A 22,656-nucleotide genomic window follows, 5' to 3' on the forward strand; every position below is an offset into this window, starting at 1 on the left:
TTATATTTTTCGAAAGATGTTGATTTTTTTCTTAAAGAAAAATTCCTCTCTGCCTCTGCTGGGAATAGAATTCTAAGCCCTCGTTTGTCCGACGAGGCAATAGAAAATCTTTCTTGGAGCGTATATATCCAAACTGGAGCTTCGGGTTCGATTTCCGGTAGAGGCAGAGATAAATTTTTATTCCCAAAAAATCGACATTTTTCCAAGAAAGAAACATAATTCACACAGCATCCAGTTTACTGTGTAGAGTGCGACAAATAATAATACACCAGGAAAGCGGTCGATTCACCACCAAGAAAAAAATATATATCTTAAATGTGAACCGGTGATTTTGATCAGATGAAAATGAAAATATTTTCCTCCTTGATGTCACGTGGTCCATCTTAAGGGTGTGCACATAGTGCGTTCGTGTTTCCGATTCTGGAAACCCGCGTCGTGTTCGATTGGTTAAAAAAAAAACCCGAATATATATATTTCAACTTTTTTTACCTTTTAAAAGCGGGCGATTAACGAAAACAATTTCTTGTTATTTCAGATTCCGGCAATCGGTAGCGATCAGGCCAATGGGAATGAAGAGACGCTCCGCTCATTTGCATAGCGTATCACCGCTTTATGCGAACCGGCTGTGAAAAGCAGAAAATTCCCCGGGAAATTTTTCTTTCCGGTTAAAGATTCCGTGCGTGTGAACTAGATTGTGAGTGATATGTATATAGAACATAATACGTGATTAAAAATGAAATGATATTTGTCAATTTTCTTTTGAAAACTCAAACTTGGTACTATGGTAAATTTGAAAATGTTCAGAGAATCCTTCGATATCAGTTAGTAGTTAGGGAAAATTATGACGATATTCATCACGTATTTTTTTTTTTGTTTTTTTGTTTGGTTAAGGAGAATTTAATCAAAATATTTTTTATAGTTATAAAATAATTTTACCAGGCCTATAATTTAGTTTTCCCGAAGGCGATAAAAACCCAGAGGTAAATACCATACCAACCCTACAGTTCATACGCATCCATTTTGTGATCCGAAGGAATTTTCAGTCCTCCAAATCCATCCAGCAGATTGATTAATTATGGATATTATTAATTAACGAATAAAAGTGCTCATTAACTTTATTATTACTGATTTATCTATACCTCTTCCCGAGGCGAGTTTACAGGGCCCAGAGTATATGGGAAAAGTCGAGATCCTCTCTCCTCCTTCATATTTTATGACGGGTAGCCAACAGCTGGCCCACGGGCCCCCGATGCGGTAAAATTAATTATCAAATTAAAATTGATAGTTTACAAATTTACAAGCTGTTAAATCAAACTTGTGATCATTATTCGAGCTATTCCGGTTAAACAGCGGAAACTACTAACATTCATTATTTGTTAGTGACGAAAATAATTTACTATGTTACCACCAAGGCCCAGATGTTGCTCTAAAAATCTTGAAAAATGACTAAAAATATGCCATAGAAATTGGGAAAAAAATTCCATCAAAATAATATAAAACAAAATTCTCTTGAAAAACTGAGTATGTTCGATATGTCGAAAGAAAGTTTTCACACACACACAGCATCAAAAAAAAATCATATCTAAATTTTTCTCTCGTGTTTAGATTTCATCAAAAATAACAATTCTTCTAATAAATGAGTTATAATTCATGAATCGGTTAGGAACACTGGCGTTATGGCCCCCCACAAGGGTGCGGCTGACAGGGCTCCGACTTGGGAGCCTGACACGAATCTTGCCATTTTTTGTTTTTTCACAAGAAATTCAGTATTGGGATTCCCTTGAAGAAGACTGCCCTGTTGCTAGATGTGGGAGGGGGGCATAGAGTTTTTCCAGTAAAAAACGAAAAATAACACCTCCCCCCCCCCCTCCCTGAGGAAACCTGTGTATGCATGCGTTTATGAAGTCAAAAAATATATTTTGTTATTTTCCAAGAAATTCCAACATATTTTTTCATAAGTGCTCAATGCAATCAGAGTTTCATATAATTTTCTCAATCTTTTCCATTGTCAAAAATTCTAAAAGTGAAAACATATCGTCAAAATGTCAAACTAAATGCCCCAAAATTAAAAAAACGTGCTCGAAAAATGAAAAAAATGTATAAAAATGCGAATGTCATAAATATCCGGGTCCTGGTTATCACCATATCCCCTTTTCGAAGACACAAATTGCTCGTAAAACTTAACACGTGGACAATTTGTTTTTCTATATTTTCTGTCACCTCGTTTGACAAATTCCCTATTTTGTCAAAATAATAATTAAAATAATTGGAAAAAATGTTTCATTTGTGAGAGGAATTCAAACTATGAATAGATTTGATATGAAGATATAAATAAAAAACGCTGTATGTGTGTGTATACGCACTAAAATATCATGTACAGTGATACCTCGGGTAACGAGGAATATTCGTTCAGGAATCACATTTATGTATTAGCTAAAACGTGATTTTCTCATGGATTTCTATGGAAAATCACTTAATTTCTTTTTTTTTTTTTTGATACATACTACTGCAGGCAAATTTGGTCAATTTGGATTTTGGGAATTCCTCTGAAGTTTCCCATTCAATTTAATACAGTCGAATCCCATTATAGTGAACTCCAAGAGACCGGAGAAATCCCTTTGTTAAATTGAAATTTCGTTATAAAGGAATTCCATGCTTTTGCATTTTTCTTATGTAAACTTATCTGAAGGATTAGAAAAGTGTTCGTTAAAACGAGAATTTCGCTATAACAGTATTCGTTAAAACAACGGGATTCGACTGTATTGAAAGTGCCTATCAAATTTGATTATTTTTTCTCTTTCGAAGTTTGATTCACATGTCACCCCCCCCCCCCCCATCCTAGAAGCACGAATGAGCAAATTTTCAGTTTATTTTCCGGTTGGATACCTTATTTTGCTGTCTAAAACGCAAATGTGTTTTGTCTGAAACGCAAATGTGTATCCCTATTGAGACACTTGTTACAAAACATTTCCCACGCTTTTTTTCCCCAAAGATATGACACATTCATTCTTCTAGCCTATGGGGACGATATATCAAGCCCCAATCCCACGATTACTTGGTACGCGACGCAGGCATGGGCGGAGATACAGGGGGGGGGGGCGCATCTGCTGCTGGATGTGTTGGGGTCATGGCTCGCAACCTACGCACGGATAAAAAACCGAAATTGTCTTGACAAAAAACAGGATATCAACAACAGGTCGAACGAAGTAAAACGAAATAATGTGGATGACTCTTTCGTCAAATTGGAACTGCTACAGCCCGTGGATAATTACGAAATATTTAATTACACAGACCCGCAATAAAAATAAAAAGCTGCAACACAACGGTAAGTTGTTCATAATTTGTTTCACGTAGCATATGCGGCCCAGGAAAATCATACAGCTTAAAAATAGCTCAGAAATAAAATTGTAAAATTTTGAAGAAAAAAAGTAATAAGAAAAAATGACTTCTCACTATCTGCCGTAAAATAATAAACTCGCACAAGCTTTTGACAAGAATTGTTGCAGGCACGCGGGCTGGAGCCCTGTCATCCCAACACTTGAGGAGCGTGCCATGATAACGACAGAATACCTTATCGAATTTTTTTTTTTGGGAGATATTTGGGTTATGAGGTTGCGTGATTTGGATAAAATGATGGATTCAGGATAATTGATTAATTTCTTAAAATAATTATTTATTTACAACACGAAACATAAGACTAAATAAAAAATCTACGGAGCGACATGTTAAGCTCTTGATGGTTCGGTCGCTTCTCTTGCGATTTCCCGCGCGACAATCCAATGGCGTCGGCTTTACAAGTGCCGCCATCTGTGAGATAAAATACAAATCGAATCTCACCACATGAGTTTCCCCCCAGTGAAGGAACATGGTGAGAGAACGATAAATGAGATACAAAATGAAAATGTGATACAAAAAATTAATCATAAGATGCAGAATAGTAGATGTGCAAGACATAATACAATGATGCAGGAAATCATGTGCAATAAGTATACACTTAAAAAAAAAATATGATGCAAAATGTACAATTAAATGCAGAAAATTCAATAAGCTGCACAAAATATATATCGGATGCATAATATAAATGAGATGCATGAAATACAAGATGCAAAAAAATATTATGATGCACAATTCGAAACAAAATTAATTTCGGTTATCAGCCTAGGACTGAATTTGACTTTTCTGCCAGACCTAGTGACATATGGTTGTACTGGCACAGTGTCATTTTTCTTTTCTTCGAGTTAGTTTTTGGTACATCTTTGAGATTACCTGCAGATCTCTGCACGGATACACCCTGTCAGCTCTCATCAACATACACATACGTACAACAGCTCAGAGAGCGTATGAATAGTATCAAACCATGCAAAACATACATCGGATCCAGTGTCAATCAGGAATCGAATTTTGGAATTTCTGTCCATGGTAAAAAGGCGACGAGATGCCTGTGGCAAGGAGCATGTCGCGATTACTCCTCGCCCGCCCCGTTTTTTTGAAACTTGCACGGCGACACGCACTTTTTGGCGTTGTTGCCGAATTTCTTGTGATACCAGCAGTTTTCCGATCGTGGATGCGGACTGCGCGCACGTGAGGTACGTTGGCGAGAGTTGCTGCGCGAACGCAGGATGTTTTTCAACTCGCGGCGTAACTGAGCCACTTCGTCCCGAAGTTGCGCGACGGAATCCGGCTGTTGCGGTTTCTCAACTGCGTCAACATGCTGAGGGTTCACTTCATGAATTTTGTCGGCGAGTTGAGCAGCTTTCTCGAGAACGAGTGGAGTGACAGCAGCGAGAATGGACTGAGTTGATGCCGGTAGGTGTTGGAGAAAAAGCTCCATCAGCAATTCGTCGGAGACAGAATGCGATTCCGCTCGTCGTCGCAATTCGCGGAGAATGTCGGATGGTTTCCGATCTCCCAATGATCCGCATGTTAAGAGCTTTCGAAGTTGAGTGGACGACGACTCGCTCGACCGTTTAATCAGTTCCGATTTCAGCCTTTCATACGGATCCGTGGCCGGCGGATTAACGAGAATGTCCCGGACAAGAGCCGCACTCTCCGGAGGCAGATTCGCGACAACATAGTTGTACTTTGTGACAGATTCGGTTATCGGTTTCGGAACAGCGAGAGCGAAAGTGCTTTCACACATGATAAACCACAGCGCTGGATCATGGTGGTTAAAAAGTGGTACCTGAACGGCACTTACTTCCATGATGGAAATCCAGGAAAAGTGATGTCAAGTTCCGGAAAGCGAAAGTTCACTCACGGGAAACACCAGTAGATTGCCTCGTGCTGCAGTGAAGAAACTGGAACTTGTTTGAAGTCCGCGGTCACCATACTTTGGGTTATGAGGTTGCGTGATTTGGATAAAATGATGGATTCAGGATAATTGATTAATTTCTTAAAATAATTATTTATTTACAACACGAAACATAAGACGAAATAAAAAATCTACGGAGCGACATGTTAAGCTCTTGATGGTTCGGTCGCTTCTCTTGCGATTTCCCGCGCGACAATCCAATGGCGTCGGCTTTACAAGTGCCGCCATCTGTGAGATAAAATACAAATCGAATCTCACCACAGATATATACCTCTTTTAATTAGTGTTACCAACAGTTTTTGTTTCAACAAAATTTGGAGAACAGCGAAAAAAAATTTTCATCCAGCAAAATTCTTCATAACGAATTTACAATCTTACGTTTGAGGAAAAAACCACACGTGTTCGGAACACGTAATGAAGGGGCGGGTAAAATTATAACCAAAAGATAAAGGATGCGGAGGGATATCAAAAATTGTGTTTGAGATTCATGTCTTTCTAGCATTATTGTTAGTTTATTTTGGAATATCAATGTAGCTAAGTAACATTTTTCACGCTCGCCAAATGAGGTTCATTTGTTCACCTCTAGAAAAAAATACAGTAAAACCTCGTTAAGTCGTCACCCTGATAGGTCGTCACTCCGGTTAAGTCATTTTTCTTCAGGCCCTTCCAGCTCTCATAGACAATGTTATTAAACCCTCGTTTACACGTCGCTAATTTCGGTTAAGTCGTCCCTATGAAAAAGTTTGAGAAAGAGGAACAGACTATTTTTATGGCTCCCATTAAAAAAAAAGCTTATTAACAGCATTGCCATATGCTTAAAAGTCACCATAAAATCCTATATACGCTGGAGAAGTTCATTTGCCGACCAAGGTTTTTGCAACGTTAGAGACTGTTCGAGCTAGATCTCATTCCTACATGGGATCTACTGGAGAAACCACGAGACACCCAGGCTCTGTCGCAAAAAGCAACTTAAGCACTTCGGTAGGGCATCTCCAGCAAAACCAAAATTTATTGATACGTCAAAGGTTACATATAGTGCTGAGCAATCAAAAATTATGTAAATCGAAAAATCAAATTAATCTAGTTAAAGTCAAAGTGCAACGGTCACGGATAATAAATAATCGTAGAAAGCATGGGCTCTACTAATTTACGGCTTGAAATTTAAACAAAATATCTTGTTGAATAAAATTGGACATTCTTTCCCAAGTGTTGAGGTCTCCTGTTTACTTTTGCCTGCCCAGGGCCTCTCCACTAAGTCGAAAGTGTACGAGATAACTTTGTAGTTGTATCATGAACTACTGATGAAGAATTAAAATACTAAAATTAAATTTGATCTCTATGTAAAATTAATGTGAAATATAGAGTTGTGTTATGAAGAAAAGCTACCTATTCTAACACTTGCTCTGTTAGTCTAAATTAAAAATTACTAGTATAAATCAAAGTGTTATTAACAGTACATTTTACCACAATAATTTAAGTAAGATAAAAAAGGTAAAAAATTGCTATTATTTTTTTGTTTCGCAATCTATAAATTTTATTAATATTGTGATTTTTATTCAAACTTTAATAAATGTCATATTACTTTAAATTTATACGATTTTCGCAACATTGCACATTCAATCTGACGACACTCCGGTTAAGCCGTCATAATTTTTCGATAACTTGAGGTGACGACTTATCGAGGTTTTACTGTAGTTGTGATTGACTCACGGATGCGGACTTTGGTGAAGGAAGTAGGATTTTCGTGTGTTAAGACGTGAAGTTACAATTTCAGTAGGACCTTTATAATACGTGTTTGTGAATTTTTTAAATAATCTTTGAATTTTTTGGTTGGATGGCACGTCAATTGTTTGTCAATGGTACTTATACCAGTTTGTAAAAGGATATCATAAATATATTTTTATTCTTTTTTTGTTTTGGTTATTCCTTTCTTTTTTAATTATTATTATACTGTAACCAAGGAGTTTCGTAAAGAGTTCACAACGCAAAAACCTTTCTTGTTGTGATGTAATGAAGTTTAAATTCAAAATGCGATCAAGTTTCTATTTTATTTTTGAATTTTCATTTATTGGCATCGCAATTATAAGGGAATATAACAATCTCCGAGAGTTCTGCGTGTTTTGTGTTTGCGAAGTGCCACCACCTGCCTTCTCCGAGGTATCACTGCACAACAGTTTTTTGATAAATATCTTTGAGCCATTGCAAATTTTGAAGCTTCCTCAATTCTGGAGAAAATGTGAATCATTTCTCAAATGTGGATTTTATTTTCTTACCATCTGCATAGTCAGGTGGAAGGAGTCTTTGTAGACAAGTAGCTGCTTTTCCCCACGTTGGATTATGCAGATTATTACAGCTACCATCAACAGTCCGATATTTGGAATCTTGGCATTGAGGAATGGCAAAATGAGAATGGCATTCTTCTGTGGCTTTCAAAGCTTTCCTCCCTTTTAGTTCCTGGTGAGGGAGTCCTAGTGTTACTTGCTCCTTTGTCAAACCAAACCTACGAAATAAATAAATTATACGTTGAGTCCGTCACAAAAATTTATAGCATGCATAAAAAAGCTTCCATTTGAAGAGCGAACATCTGATAAAATATAATAGCCACCGAATATATATTCAGCATAACATGAGGGACAATGCCCCACACACACACACCCCCCCCCCCCGTATCTCCGCTTATGTGCTGAAAACTGAAAAGATCTTTTCAGCATAATTGAGGTTCTTTACTCCTAAAAGTTTTTAAATGGAATCAAATTGAATCTCGGTGTCTTTAACTCAGAATTGGTACATCTGAAAACGCTAACGAAGCCTGGCCATTGTATTCAAAAGCTGCATACCATCACTGATCCACCACCTCGTTGATGACTGAAGAAAGGTCATTGGTTCTTTTCGTAAATAAAACCAATAGCATGCATATACTTAAATCATATTTGTTATACTCAATCTACGCGCTTGATGACGCTTCGTGAAAGCTTGGTTTGCGAGACATTCCTCTCGCAACATATAAGAAATTTTTTCGATAAACTTGTGAACCGTATTTTTCGAAATAATTATCCCTGATGCCTCAGTTACACTTATGGAGAGACATTTTATTTGATTTTTTTCTTATTTTCGTTGGGTTCGGTAGTGGCCCCAGACTGGCTTTATCTCGGGCTTCCGCTGTTGCAAATTCTACAATGTTAAACAAAAAAAAAAAAAAAAATGTGCTTCATCCAGGGCGCCCAAAATGAAACCTGTAAACATGGGGCCTCGACTTGGAAGCTTGTCGGTCATCCCCCGCAGGGAGTGCTGTGAAATATTTTCATTTGTATCCATTTTACCAAAGAATAAAATCCAGGGCCCCGACCAATTACATGGGACACCATTTCGCATACTTTTAGTTGGGCCTCCAGATTGGCTGTATCTCGGGCTTCCGCTGTTGCAAATTCTAAATGCTAAACAACGGAAAAGAATGAGCTTCATCCAGGGCACCCAAAATGAAACCTGTAAACACGGGGCCCCAGAATTGGAAGCTTGTCGGTCATCCCCCGCTGCGAGGTCCATGAAAAATTTTCATTTGTAATCATTTTACCAACGAATAAAATTCAGGGCCCTCAACAAATTACCCGTGACCGAATTCGCAAATTTTATGGGACCCCAAACCGGTTATATCTTGGGCTTCCGCTATCGCAAATTTTTCAACGTTAAAGCAGCAAGAAAACAATGAGATCCATCAAGGGCCCCTGGAAATGAAACCTTTTAACTTCCCCATGAAGGTATATGTGCAATCCCCCGGGTACCCTGACCCTGTGTGTTGGGAGCGCTGGTGATATATGTATATTATACGTATGCATACTTCTTGGCTTGACCCCCAGAAGGGCAGGGCTGACAGGGGCCGGAACGTTTCGCATCACTTTTTGATTTTTTCACACTATAAATTAACCGCAGAGGGACCTGTGAAAAGCTGTTTTGGGGGCTCGCCATCTATTCCAGCCTAGGGGCCCTGCTGTAGGATGTGGGAGCCTCTCGGTACATGCACATAACTTGGTCCCGATAGATGCAAGAGTTAAATGAAAACTTGACCCAAAATCGTAACCGATTTCCGTAACGTCACCGACTACCGTTACATAAAATCGTCACTAATTTTCGTTGCTTAAAAACGGACCCTTTTCAAGTTTGTGATTTTATATTATAGAGTAGATTTATTGAAAAAAGTTTGTTTGGTATGAAAAAAAAAATTGAAAAAAGAATTTTCGTATAATCTGCCGACTATCAAAATGTAATTTACACTGTGGGGATATTTTTTTGTAAATGAATATGCATTAAGAAAATAGAAAATATGCATTTTAAAAACATATCTGCTTTTTTTTTTTGCATTCTCTTCAGTTTTCTTGCTTGCATATTTTCTCATTTTTATTACATATTTTGGGTTTTTTAAACTTTTTTGGGATTTTTTATGCATATTTTGGTTTTTTAAGTGCATATTTACATTTTTTTAAAGCATATGATCTGGGCTCTATTAATTACGCTGTGGCACAAATCAAAAATGCTACTTTTAAGTTTTGCCGCTCTTAGAGACTATGAGCGGAGAAGAATCTCATGCCACTATCTGAAGCCACATTAGCATTAGCAATAATAAATCTCAGTCATCATAATTTCATTAGAAGATGCATAACAAACTTGCTACGTTCGTATCTTTTGTGGAAAAAGAATACGCAGATCAATTTTTTAACTTATAGTAGATTCTTCATAGGCCTAATCTGGCTGTGCTTTAATCCAGCCCATCCAATAATCCGACATTTTTTAGGAGGATTTTTTCGAGCAGAGACGAGGAAAATATGTCACCATATATTTGTGCGTAGAAGTTTATATATTACTCCCAGTAATCGGGTGATTTTGATAATCTGGCACACCCTGATCTGATACATGCTGGATTATCGAGAGTCTACTCTATTTTTACTATATTTTTTTACATAAATAAAGTGGTTCATACATGCCCCATGTGTGAAACACTGTATACAGTACACATGTACACTGTTTACCTGTAATATAAGACAGTCTGCAGTGTAACAGTTACAACCATTCATGTAAGATATATATATATATTATTTTACAGGAAAAAGTTTGTCAACAGTTCCTTCAAAGTTTCATGAAGGTATATAAACATTTCAAATTTCCTTAACTTAAAGCTTTGATTGAAGTAGTTTAACTCACAGGAACTTGCATAGAATCTACCTTTGGGAAAGGTGAATTTTTTTTATTGTTCTTTGTATTTGTGATTGCCTTAAGAATCATGAGAGCCACATGTCCCGTACCTCTCTGAGTCGGCTGCTGTTGGACAGTAGCCTGATAATAATGTGATAAGTGTCTTGTTTATTATGAAGCTGTATACTTCATTCCTGATCCTAATGCTCATTTGAAACCTAACACAGGATCTCTGTAAATGAAGTTTGTCACGTAATAAATAACTTTTATACTGGATATTTTTATTTTATTAACCAGCAAAACTAGAACTACACTATTGATAAATTGGTGTACCTAAAAAAATGTATTCGTCCTTGATGAGTGTCACACTTGATAACGCATTACAATTATCCATACATTTTTATTCAGAGGCGCTGCCACAGAAAAAAAAAATTATAGGACAGGAAGCTGAAGTGTCCAGACTGATTTATTGCATTTTAAATTATTACTGCATTTGTGGAAAGTGACTCAAGTATTTCAAGTCTCCACGTTCTGGCTTCTTTGTAGAAAATATAATAATAAATCTCATTAATTAAATTCAATAAGATCGAAAAAACCAAATCCAGATGCAAAAAATGAAATTGTGAGCTCCCAAAGTTTAATCTAGTTGAAAGTTTTATACAGTTTCTTAGTTGATAAATTTGTAAATTTCCGAAAAAGTTTTCACATTTAAAAGCAGCCCTTTTTTCACGATATTTCCCTATGGGCTAGACAGGCTGCGGCATAGGGCCCAAGATCTGTAAAGGGCCTTAAAATCAGTCATTTTTTTGGAGAAATAGCTGAAATGTATTTGTCCACAAAAAAACGGTCTATAGTTTGTTTCAGGTTAACTTTGCAGTGAAGAGAAAGGTAGAGAGTGTATTCCTTCGCCGCAAAATATAGTTCCCATATATCGGAGGTTTCTGATGATCATTTATATAGAATATTTCAAATTTTTTTATGATTTCGAAAAAGATACTGAAAAAATACCGTTTTGAACCAATGTTTATTTGTTTAAAATTTTTAAATTAGAAAAAATATTGGTTACCATTATCAAAAATCCATGGTGAGCTCAAGAACATTTTGGCGCGATCTCCAAGAAATTTTCCCCGCCAATATCACTGACGTGCTTTTGTTTTGGTTGCACAATTATATATATATATATTATATCGTCATTTTGTTGAATTTTCCATTCAGTTTTAAATGTAGTTATAGGCCTACGACGAATATTCAATGTTTTGTTTTTTTTTTCTCCCGAAAATAAACGAATTCAGATATTCACTCATAGATTACAGGAAGTGTCCCTCTTTCACGACAGCGCCGATACCGTTGTGAGAGGCTCTCTTTATGGGTGTAGGTTACGGTTCCACTCTTTATTACGGCCCCCCCCCCCTTTTTTTTAATTATCTATTTCTTGCCGTGTTCGTAGGATAGGGGTGGTTTCTGAATTCCAATAGCCGATAGCGGAGGGTGTTGACATAAGTAATGTCTCTTTTGCGTCCACACCAACTTCTCCCCCACAGCACACACAGAGGCTGTCTCTCCAGATAAATATAAATAAGCAAGAGAGAGAGAGACCCACAATGGTTTAGGCTTGCAGTGTATTTGTGCCTTCTGTGACAGTTGTATCTTTTCACCAGAGATAGACACGCTAAAACGTTCTCCGTTCTTTTTGGCAATAATGCATAAAGCACGTTATTGAAAGGAAGAGGAATTTTGGATTGCAGATGGCCTGATGGAACACATGTTGGAGCAACAACAATTAATACGTAATAGAGAATCCAATAGTTCTACAACTTCAAGTCAGGATTCCATAGAATGGGAATCCGTAAAAAATGACTAAAACTGTAGTGATAACAAGTGGCATCGACGTATATATGCGTTCGGGTGGGTCAGCGACGGAAATTTCGGCAAGAAAAGTGAGTAAAAGAATTCTAAATTTTTCCGTATCATTTTTATTATTATTATATGGGGTTATTCCCAAATTCAAACGTGAAAACCCGGTTAATAGGAGTTACTAAGATACTTTTCAATAAAAAAAAAAAATTTCGAAAACCGCACTTTAGTTTATGAAAGTATCGACAATGATTTTTTTTTTCATTAGCTAATTGTTACTAACCGACTGCAATTTTTTCTACAAGCATTACGTTATACGAAAAAAAAAATTTTTTTGTGCGAGATTGGCGAGAATCAGCCATACCTTACCGAGGCCGCGCATCGATACATAGGTTAAGAGGCTTTCGTTGTCATAGCAACGAGTGATGCGGTTCCCTCGTAGCTTCCTCTTCACTGCAAAGTTAACCTGAAACAGACTATAGTCGGTGACAAAGGACAGCTGAAGTTGGAAATATAGCAGGCTCCCATCAAACCTAAATCTAGCCCTTGTTATATTATTGATGTGCATCCAATCCATTCTTAGTACAGTAAAACCTCCTTTAACGGCCACCTCCAAACAATGGTAATCTTCGAACAATGGCCACTTTGGACATGAAGTCAAAAAAAAAAAAGCAGATCTCGATGAGAAAAATAACTTTCAAGCTGATTTCCAAAACTGCTTTTCCCCTAGTTCTATGGGGAGGGAAAGATTATGTATGATTCTTTCTTTTTGGGTATAATTGCTAAATGGGTATATTGAAGGCAATAGCGATTAAAAGCGAAACTACAACCTACAGAGAGGACAACAACCTACTGTCAGCACTTCAATCACAAGGGGGGAGGAATTATCCGATTAACTGGAAACCCTTTGTTTACTCGGCATTCCGTACTCCAAAAAATGGTGATTGGTTCTGTCCAGAAAATGGTGCTAACAAATAGGACTAAAAGTACCCAGGGTATTAATTTTTTGCGTAAATATTGTGGCGCTACGATCGTTAAGGCAAAGCGCAACGTGTCGCGTTGAGGCACGTGCAGTGTTCGCTACACGAAGCAGGGCAGCACTGTTTTGCGGCCAACGAAATCAGAAGGAAACCGCAAATTGATACATGAGGCGACACTACGCTAAGCGCGTGTACGCGCGCACTCGTTGGCGCTGCTGTTGAGCCACAGATTTTCGTGTCCCGCGCGCACGATTCTTCGTATTCGGTAGAGGTTTTTTAAAAATTAAACCGTCATTTTGTTAGAGTTCGCATTCTCTTATGAAAAATGTTGTTTAATATCAACGTTACTTACATGTATTATCAATTATTTCTATAATTAATTCCTGAATTATTTTATTTCGTTCTGAATTTTTATTAAATATTATTGTTCTTTCCAAGGTTTTGACTTTGCATTAGCTCTAAATTTTCTTTCATTATGGAGTTATTTTTAATTTCGAAATTCAGTATGAGATTCATAAATTTCGGAATTCAGTATTGGATTCATTAATTTAGGAATTCATTATGGAATTCATTAATTTCAGGATTTTCATTGATACACCAAATTTTCATTGATACACCGAATTTTCATTAATTTTGTGATTGTTTCCAAATTTTATAAATTGTCATTAATTCTGAATTTTAATTAATTCTTATGCATCCATAATTTTTTATTAATTTTTAGAGAAAAAATCCACTTTAATTCTTTTAATAGCCTACGAAATATTTCCAAATAAATTTCTGAATTCGGCTTCAATTCCAAATATTCATTAATTATATTTTATCGATCGATAGAGGAATAATTTTTAATTAAATCTGAAATTTCACCAATTCTGGGGTTTCATTAATCTAGTTGTTTTCCATTAAATATGAATTTCCAGCAGTTTTGGAATTATTTATTAATTTTTAATATTGTGATCAATCCTTTCATTTGTTCTAATTTTTAACAAGTTCCAAATTTTCATTCATTATGGGATTAATATTGGAAATTAATTTCGGAAAAATTCCATCAATTTCGGAATATTCATTCATTCATTCCAATTTCTGTTAATTATATAATAATCTTTAATTTTATTAATTGTGATTCATTCTAAACGTTGAATTTTCTTGAATTTTATATTTTCATTAATTTTCATAAACCCTGAATTTTCATTAAAATTTTTATCCCTCCTAAATTTACGTTAATCGAAATTGAAAATGGATAAACATTAATTTATGTAAATAGTTTTCATTAATTTATGTACATTCATTATTTATGTTATTTTAAGGAATAATTTATCAGAGAAAAATCTGAATTTTCAATAGTTTTTAATTATTCATTAAATTTCGAATTGTCATCAATGCTGATTTTTTATTTCTTTGTGTTCACGTTTTTATATATATATGGTATTTTAATATATTTTTCAACGCATTCCCGTACTTTATATTTTAACTAGCTATAATACCCGGCGTTGCCCGGGTTTTCTTCAATGAGGCTTTATGAACCACGTGATATCTCCCTCTTTCTTTGAGGGGCATACAAACCGTGTCTGAAGATAACCAATATGGCGACGTCCTGCGCGACTCATGAAATAAACAAATCTAAATTTAAAGAAAATTTTCTGGCCTTCGTATCTCCAAGCGAACTCAATATTTGAAAAATCGAGAATTCAATTTAATTTTTAAAATTATTGATGTGGCAGGAAACCCCCACCCCCACTAAATTTCCGTATTTATGCAGTTAAATCGACAATTTTAATACTGATCGCTATGAGGATCACCCTTTTCCTGACCATCAAAGCGATCATGGTGATGATTATAACGTCTATTCAAAAAGCCTCATTACTGAGAGTATTGAAAATGTGGCAAACCATTAGAAAGGCATAAACTATTATACATAACTGGCAGCATTAAAGAAGTGATAAACCATTCTAAAGACATAAACACGTCTGAAACTCATCGCTAGGGAACCACGGTAACCAAAGTAAACGTTCGGAAAGTGATTGTTGAGGCCCAAAAACCATTGTTGCCGGACAGTTTTTTGCCCATTTGGGGCATTTGCCCTGGTCTGACGAAATTTTAAAGTAGCCTATCGTTCAAGTCTGGTCTCATTTGGTATATATGCAAAATTTGGCGACGATCGATCTAAAATTGTAGATTTGTATAGAGAACACACACACACAGACAGACAATCAATTTTATATATATAGATTAACTAGCTGATACCCGGCGACGTTGACCACCCCGTAAAAAATTTATATACGTATATATAGCTTATTAATTCTTAATCAAAAAAATTTCTGCATCAATTAAGAAAAAATTACTTTTATTTTTAAATATTTTAATTAAAAACTTGAAGCAATCGCTTGTGGATACACAATATTTTTTGTTTTTCCGTCTGGTGTGTAGATGTACAAATTTTTGAGATTACCAACACGCGAACAGGCGACGAAAAGCTGTCCGTGAGAAATACAGGGCTCAAGTAGGTTGATACCTGCCACTGCTAACGTCTGGACTTGCGCTTTGTTGATTGTCATAGCAAAAGTTAAACGAATTGGGAACTGTAATCGCTTTAAAGTGAAAGGCATAAGGTGATAATTGGGATACGTGGAATGAAGACGTCTTCTCCTTTTTCACATACAGTTAGAATCGGTGCTTCGATGATGTAATTGTGCAATTTCTTCACTCAGAGTCTGCTGCCATTGCAGAGTCTCGGTGTCTCCAAATTTCTTAAAAGCATTATAGGTGCTCCGACTTTGAGGGTCAAGTTGTATGGTGACATACCCGGAATATCAAAAGAGTTCAGAAATTCTGCAGGATGCAGAACTGTCTGCTCTGTGTCTGTGACAGTGTCCACGGATTTGTAAGATGTGGAGTCTCCCGGAATAATTTTTAGGATTTTTTCGTTGATCTTGTTCACACTGTCATTTTTCGATGCCAGAATCGCTCTCTCACAAAGCCACTCGTGGTTTCGGTGGCTTTGTTCAATGTTTGGGAACACTTTTCTGCAAGTTCTTGAACTAAGTTTAACAACTGGCGAAATCCATTTGGGAACGTAATGAGTCCAGTGCTTGGGTCTCTACGGGAATTCTTCCATTGCCAAGTTTGATCAACTGACGTGAAAATGATAGCAGTGCTGAGTCATTTTGCAGTTGAACTCGCATGTTAGTGGATAATGATAATTTTTTAACTTCGTGCCGGAGTGTTGATGATTCGAGGCAAGCATTGAGTTCATCAGTTGGCGTTGAACATTTTTATTCCCAGTTTTGTCAGCGTAGTTGTTGTTCTCTGTTGTTAGCGACGTCATACGTCCAGCTTGTGCAGCGAATATTATTCAAACGCCTTTACGCATTTTTTAAATTGAAACTATACCTATACAATGGGCGGTTGATGAAATAAAGGCCGCATTATCACTTACAGGACACCCTGTATATAGGCTAGCAGAAATACCCGGCGCTTCCCGGGTTTTCTGCAATTAATGGGAAGATTGGTAAAGTGACAAACCGTTGTAAAGGAATAAACTGTTATAATAACAGAATTAAAGGTGTGACAAACCATTGTAAAGGGATATATTCACGTCTGAAACGCATTGTTGGAAACCACGGTAACCAAAGTAAACGTTCCGAAAGTGATTGTTGAGGCCCCAAAACTATTGTTGCCCGACAGTTTTTTGCCCATTTCGGGCATTTGCCAAGCTCTGACGAACTTTTAAAGTAGCCTACGGTTCAATCCCGGACCTGTTTGGTATATATGCAAAATCTGGCGACGATCGGCCTAAAACTGTAGATTTGTATAAAGAGCATACATACATACTTTCACATTTATATAAAAGACTAGCTGATCCCCGGCGACGTTTCCCGCCCCGTAAAAAATTTATATATGTATGGCTTATTAATTATTTCTTAATCAATAAAATTTCTGCATCAAGTAAGAAAAAATTACTTTTATTTTTAAATATTTTAATTAAAAACTTGAGGCAATCGCTTGTGGATACACAATATTTTTTGTCTTTCCATCTGGTGTGTAGATGCCAAATTTTTGGGATTACCAACACGCGACGTAAAGCTGTTCGTGTGAAAATCAGGGCTCAAGTAGGTTGATACCTGCCACTGGTAACGGCTGGCCTTGCGCTTTGTTGATTGTCATGGCAAAAGCTAAACGAATCGGGAACTGTAATCGCTTGAAAGCGAATGGCATTTCTTCGGTGATAATTGGGATACGTGGAATCTTCTGCTTTGGCACATATAGTTAGAATCGTTGCTTCAATGATGTAATTGTGCAATTTCTTCACGCAGAGTCTGCTGCCATTGCAGAATCTCGGTGTATCCAAATTTCTTAAAAGCATTATAGGTGCTCCGACTTTGAGGGCAAAATTGTGTGGTGGTGCACCCGGAATATCCAAAGAGTTCAGAAATTCTGCGGGATACAGAACTGTCTGCGCTGAGTCTGTGACAGTGTCAACCGATTTGTAAGATGTCGAGTCTCCCGGAATAATTTTTAGGATTTTATCGTTGATCTTGTTAACACTGTCATTTTTCGATGCCAGAATCGCTCTCTCACAAAGCCACTCGTGGTTTCGGTGGCTTTGTTCAATGTTTGGGAACACTTTTCTGCAAGTTCTTGAACTAAGTTTAACAACTGGCGAAATCCATTTGGGAACGTAATGAGTCCAGTGCTTGGGTCTCTACGGGAATTCTTCCATTGCCAAGTTTGATCAACTGACGTGAAAATGATAGCAGTGCTGAGTCATTTTGCAGTTGAACTCGCATGTTAGTGGATAATGATAATTTTTTAACTTCGTGCCGGAGTGTTGATGATTCGAGGCAAGCATTGAGTTCATCAGTTGGCGTTAAACATTTTTATTCCCAATTTTGTCGTCGTAGTTGTTGTTCTCGGTTGTTAGTGACGTCATATGTCCAGCTTGTGCAGCGAATATTATTCAAACGCCTTTTAAGCCTTTTTTAAACTATACCTCTACGATGGGCTGTTGATGAGATAAAGGCTAGCCTATATACAGGATATCCGGAATATAGGCTAGCAGAAATACCCGGCGCTCTTCCCGGGATTTCTGCAGTTACTGGGAGGATTGGAAAAGTGACAAACCTTTTTAAAGGAATAAACTGTTATAATAACAGAATTAAAGGTGTGACAAACCATTGTGAAGGCATATATTCACGTCTGAAACGCATTGTTGGAAACCACGGTAACCAAAGTAAACGTTCCGAAAGTGATTGTTGAGGCCCCAAAACCATTGTTGCCCGACAGTTTTTTGCCCATTTCGGGCATTTGCCCAGCTCTGACGAACTTTTAAAGTAGCCTACGGTTCAATCCCGGACCTGTTTGGTATATATGCAAAATCTGGCGACGATCGGTCTGTCTGTGTGTGTGTATGTTCTCCATGCAAATCTACAATTTTAGATCGATCGTCGCCAAATTTTGAATATATACCAAATGGGACCCGACTTAAACGATAGGCTACTTTAAAATTTCGTCAGAGCAGGGCAAATGCCCCAAATGGGCAAAAAACTGTCGGGCAACAATGGTTTTTGGGCCTCAACAATCACTTTCGGAATGTTTACTTTGGTTACCGTGATTCCCTAGCAATGCGTTTCAGACGTGTTTATGCCTTTACAATGGCTTGCCGCTTTTTCAATAGTCGTCAGAGTCATCATCAGCATCACTTTGAGGGACAGGCAAAGGATGATCTCATGGAAATCAGTTGTAAAATTGCCGATTTTAATGCAGAAATGCGGAAATTTAGTGGGGGTTTCCTGCCACATCAGTAATTTTAAAAATTGTATAGAATTCTCGATTTTTGAACTATTGAATTCGCTTAGAGACATACGAAGCCCAGGAGATTAAATATGAAGTAATTAGCCGGACCGGCTTTTTGAGTTGGATATTCGTACAATAACATTGATTTTTCAATTTTTTATTCGTATTTTCTCAAGCATGAAAATTAATGTCTCCGTAATGTCTTTTGATTAAAATTAATTAATTAATGATTTAAAATTAATTATGAACCCGTAAAAGTACATCGAAACATTCCACAGCTTTAATTAAGCATTTTTGGAGGCTGAGAACAGGCAGATCTCGATAACTTGAAGTTCGGGGGTGGGGGCATCAAAATACCTAACGCCCCTTAAAAAAGGAAAAAAATGTATTCATTTCTACGTTTCTGGATTTGTTTCTTTCAAGAGTCGCCATATTGGTTAACTTAGACACGGTTTGTATGTCCTCAAAGAAAGAAGGGGAAATCGCGTGATCCAGAAAGCCTCACTGAAGAAAACCCGGGTATTATAGCTAGTATATAATATCCAAGCTCCGGGCACCTCCGCAAGTTCACCATATCTACAGACAAAATGTTCCAGTGTCCAGATTCCGCGCCCTGATTGGGCGAAACGAAGGTTGCCGGAGCGCTGTCTGTTTGGCTACTTTCCCTTTGCTTGGCTGGTTTCTCTTTCCATGTCGTGTCATTCTTTAAAGTGATTGTAACTCGTGGAAAATTTCCCATATTATTGGGAAAAATTGGCCAAAATTTGGCCAAGTGAAAAATTTCTTAGCAATTAAGGGAAATTTTGAGAGTTCATCCAGCAAAAGAATTTTTTGAAAAAAATAAAAAATATTAATGTAGTACTTTTGTAATGTACTTTTCTATAGTAAAATACTTGACTAATTTTCACCGGTAGATGGCAACACATTTTTTGGAATGAAAAAATTTAGTGAAAAGGTAAATTTTTGCGGGAAATTTTGCTGGGAGAGGTTACCATCACGTTCTTTATACATTTCTCTCGGCAAATTTTCTCGCTTTATTTTTCCCCTTTTCGATTTTTATCGAAATTTTTAAATTTTTAAAAATTTTTGATCTCACTCCTAATTTTATTAATTTAACGGCGCTTCTCAGGACCAAATCACATTGATCGCAATGGAGGATATTCCCAGTAATTACTGTTATAAAGTAATCAGAAATGACGAGGAGAGAAAAATCGTTGTTTTTAGAGTAAAAGATGTGAGAAACAAAGAAATCGCTATGGTAAGTACTCTCTGTATAGACATTCCGTTATACCAGGGGTCTTCAACGTGTGGACCGCTGATCATTTTCTGAAAATAGTTGAAAACATTGCAAAACGATTTATCCCAGAGAATTAATTGAAGAATAATTTCGAAATCAATGAAAAAAGTAATTTCAGAATTTATGCAAGAAGAAATAAATACTGTAATTTCGGAATTTATAAAAGAAATTATTCTAGAATAAATGAAGGAAATAGTTCTAAAATAAATGAAGGAAATAGTTCTAAAATAAATGAAGGAAATAGTTCTAAAATAAATGAAGGAAATAATTCTAGGAATGAATGAAAGAAATCTAAAATTTAGTTAAGAAATTATTCCAAAACTAATCGAAAATTCAGAATTAATGATAGAGATAATTCCAAAATTGATGAGAATCCTGAATTATTAGAATAAATAATTCCAGAATAGATTCAGAAATAAAAAATTTCCTATGTGAAGCTCAAGACAATCACCCACAGCAGCGGTTCTCAACCGGTGCTCCGCGGAGCCCTAAGGGCTCCATGTGAACTCCCAGGGTCCCCGCGGCCGCTCGAGGAAAATAAAAAAACAACAGTAAATTTGAAAAAAAATAATTAATATTTCTGAACAATAATAATTCTAAAAATAAGTTAGTAACTTTGATGAATAAATAAAAAGTGGGTCTTCGGGGCCATAGGCCTCCGCCATAGAAATTATATCCTGGGAAGAGCCTCTCCGTGGGTCAAAAAAACGTTGAGAACCGCTGACCCACATGATTGAAACACTTCTGACACCATGGAGAAGTGATCAGCCCAGTTTCCCAAACTTTAAATTTTTTCCTCCTTGTCAACCAATAACTTCTGAGGGGGTGATGGTCCAGAGGAGCGAAGGTTGTAACGAGATGCCTTTGAATTTCCCTATAGATTAATGATTTAAAACTCATCTCACCTATTGCTTGCTAGCACCCAAGAGTGCTGTTCAACAGCCCAATTGGAAATCACTTCAAGAATTGACATTATGCTGGGTGTAGTCAAAGCAAGGTCATTAAAGGGGTAGATTCAAAGCGTATTAATAATTATTCAAGCGTCTTTAATACGCTTTGGGTAGATTACTCTTTCCCCGCAGAAAAAACTGGGATCTTTGGCGTCCCATCCCCCACAGTAAATTTGTTCTGCGAAAAATATAAAAAAAGTTAAAAGAATCATCCTGAGCTCTGTCAGACCCGCAATTGTGATTGGACAGGGGTCACCAGCATAGGCGGCGATAGACTTGAACATCCGGGAGAACACGATGACGTCAATTCATATATTATATATATATATGCCTACGGCTGGGATCTCAGGGCCGCAAGCACGGCCCTCACATGGGCGGGGCAGACAGGTCTCTAGCTCTAGGGCCCGAGACAATTCTCATAATTTTTTTGCTTTTTCACGCTATAAATTAACTATAGAAGGACCCGTGGAAAGTCTGACCGGGGGGGGGGGCCGCAAAGGATCCCAGCCTAGGGAGCCCTGCTCCAGGATGTGAGGACCATGGCCTTGGGCAAAGCAGACATTAAATAACCCCTCAACTTGGGGGAGGGAATTTTTTTGTCACATTATGTAATCTGCACTAATAAATCCGCGTGAACCGAATAGGACCATTTCCGGTCGGCAGAAACGTAAAAAAACTTAATTACGCTAGGTGTTTGCATTTTCCTAGCTTGGCGCATCTGTTCCATCGTTTGCATATCCACATATTTTTGCCTTTTTACACAATAAAGAAGGAAGAGAAAAAAATCGATGAGAAATGAAAAAAAAATGATTATTTCTTGAAATTAATATTCATATCACAAAAAATCCAATGAAAATGGGGGGGCGGGGGGCTTTTCTTTTCAATATTTGCTATTCCTCTTAAAGTATTTTTTTCCCGTGGTATTTATGTTAGGATGTTTGCTAACGTTATTATTTTGTCGCCATCGATAAATGGCCAGGCCTGACCACCCTCTACTAAATTAACCAATCAGGGAACAGAATACGAGCTTCCGAACATTTTGTCTGTAGATATCGTGAACATGCGGCGCCTCCCAAATACCAAGGCTGCAGACCCCGAAATCGTTTACTTTTGAAAACGCTCGTGCACTTGAAACGTGTTCCAATATGCGCATCCCCTCGCTACGCATGGGGCGTGTTGACGTCATCGCACTTGGGTCAAGAGAAAGCGCGCGCTTCCGGGGAGGAAAAAAGGAATTCATTGGTCTTGCTTCCCGCGCTCGACAAGGTTCTACCATCTTCGTATAAATAA

At 37.2% G+C, this 22,656-nt stretch overlaps 1 protein-coding gene across 2 annotated transcripts in view; it reads right to left on the reverse strand.

The window, feature by feature from the left end:
* LOC149078250 (immunomodulatory peroxidase-like) overlaps positions 1–22,656 on the reverse strand; it is a 211,599-nt gene that overhangs the window by 118,693 nt on the left and 70,250 nt on the right. For both annotated transcript variants that reach the window (XM_089241863.1, XM_089241864.1), the window contains exon 4: positions 7,585–7,811. In XM_089241863.1, the coding sequence (XP_089097989.1) occupies positions 7,585–7,811 (227 nt within the window). The remainder of the gene's footprint in view (positions 1–7,584; positions 7,812–22,656) is intronic.

The sequence above is a fragment of the Pholcus phalangioides genome, unplaced genomic scaffold (genome assembly GCF_987345545.1).
Source record: "Pholcus phalangioides strain wild (caught in Gottingen) unplaced genomic scaffold, Ppha-v1.0 ptg000014l_1, whole genome shotgun sequence".
Lineage (NCBI taxonomy): Eukaryota > Metazoa > Arthropoda > Arachnida > Araneae > Pholcidae > Pholcus > Pholcus phalangioides.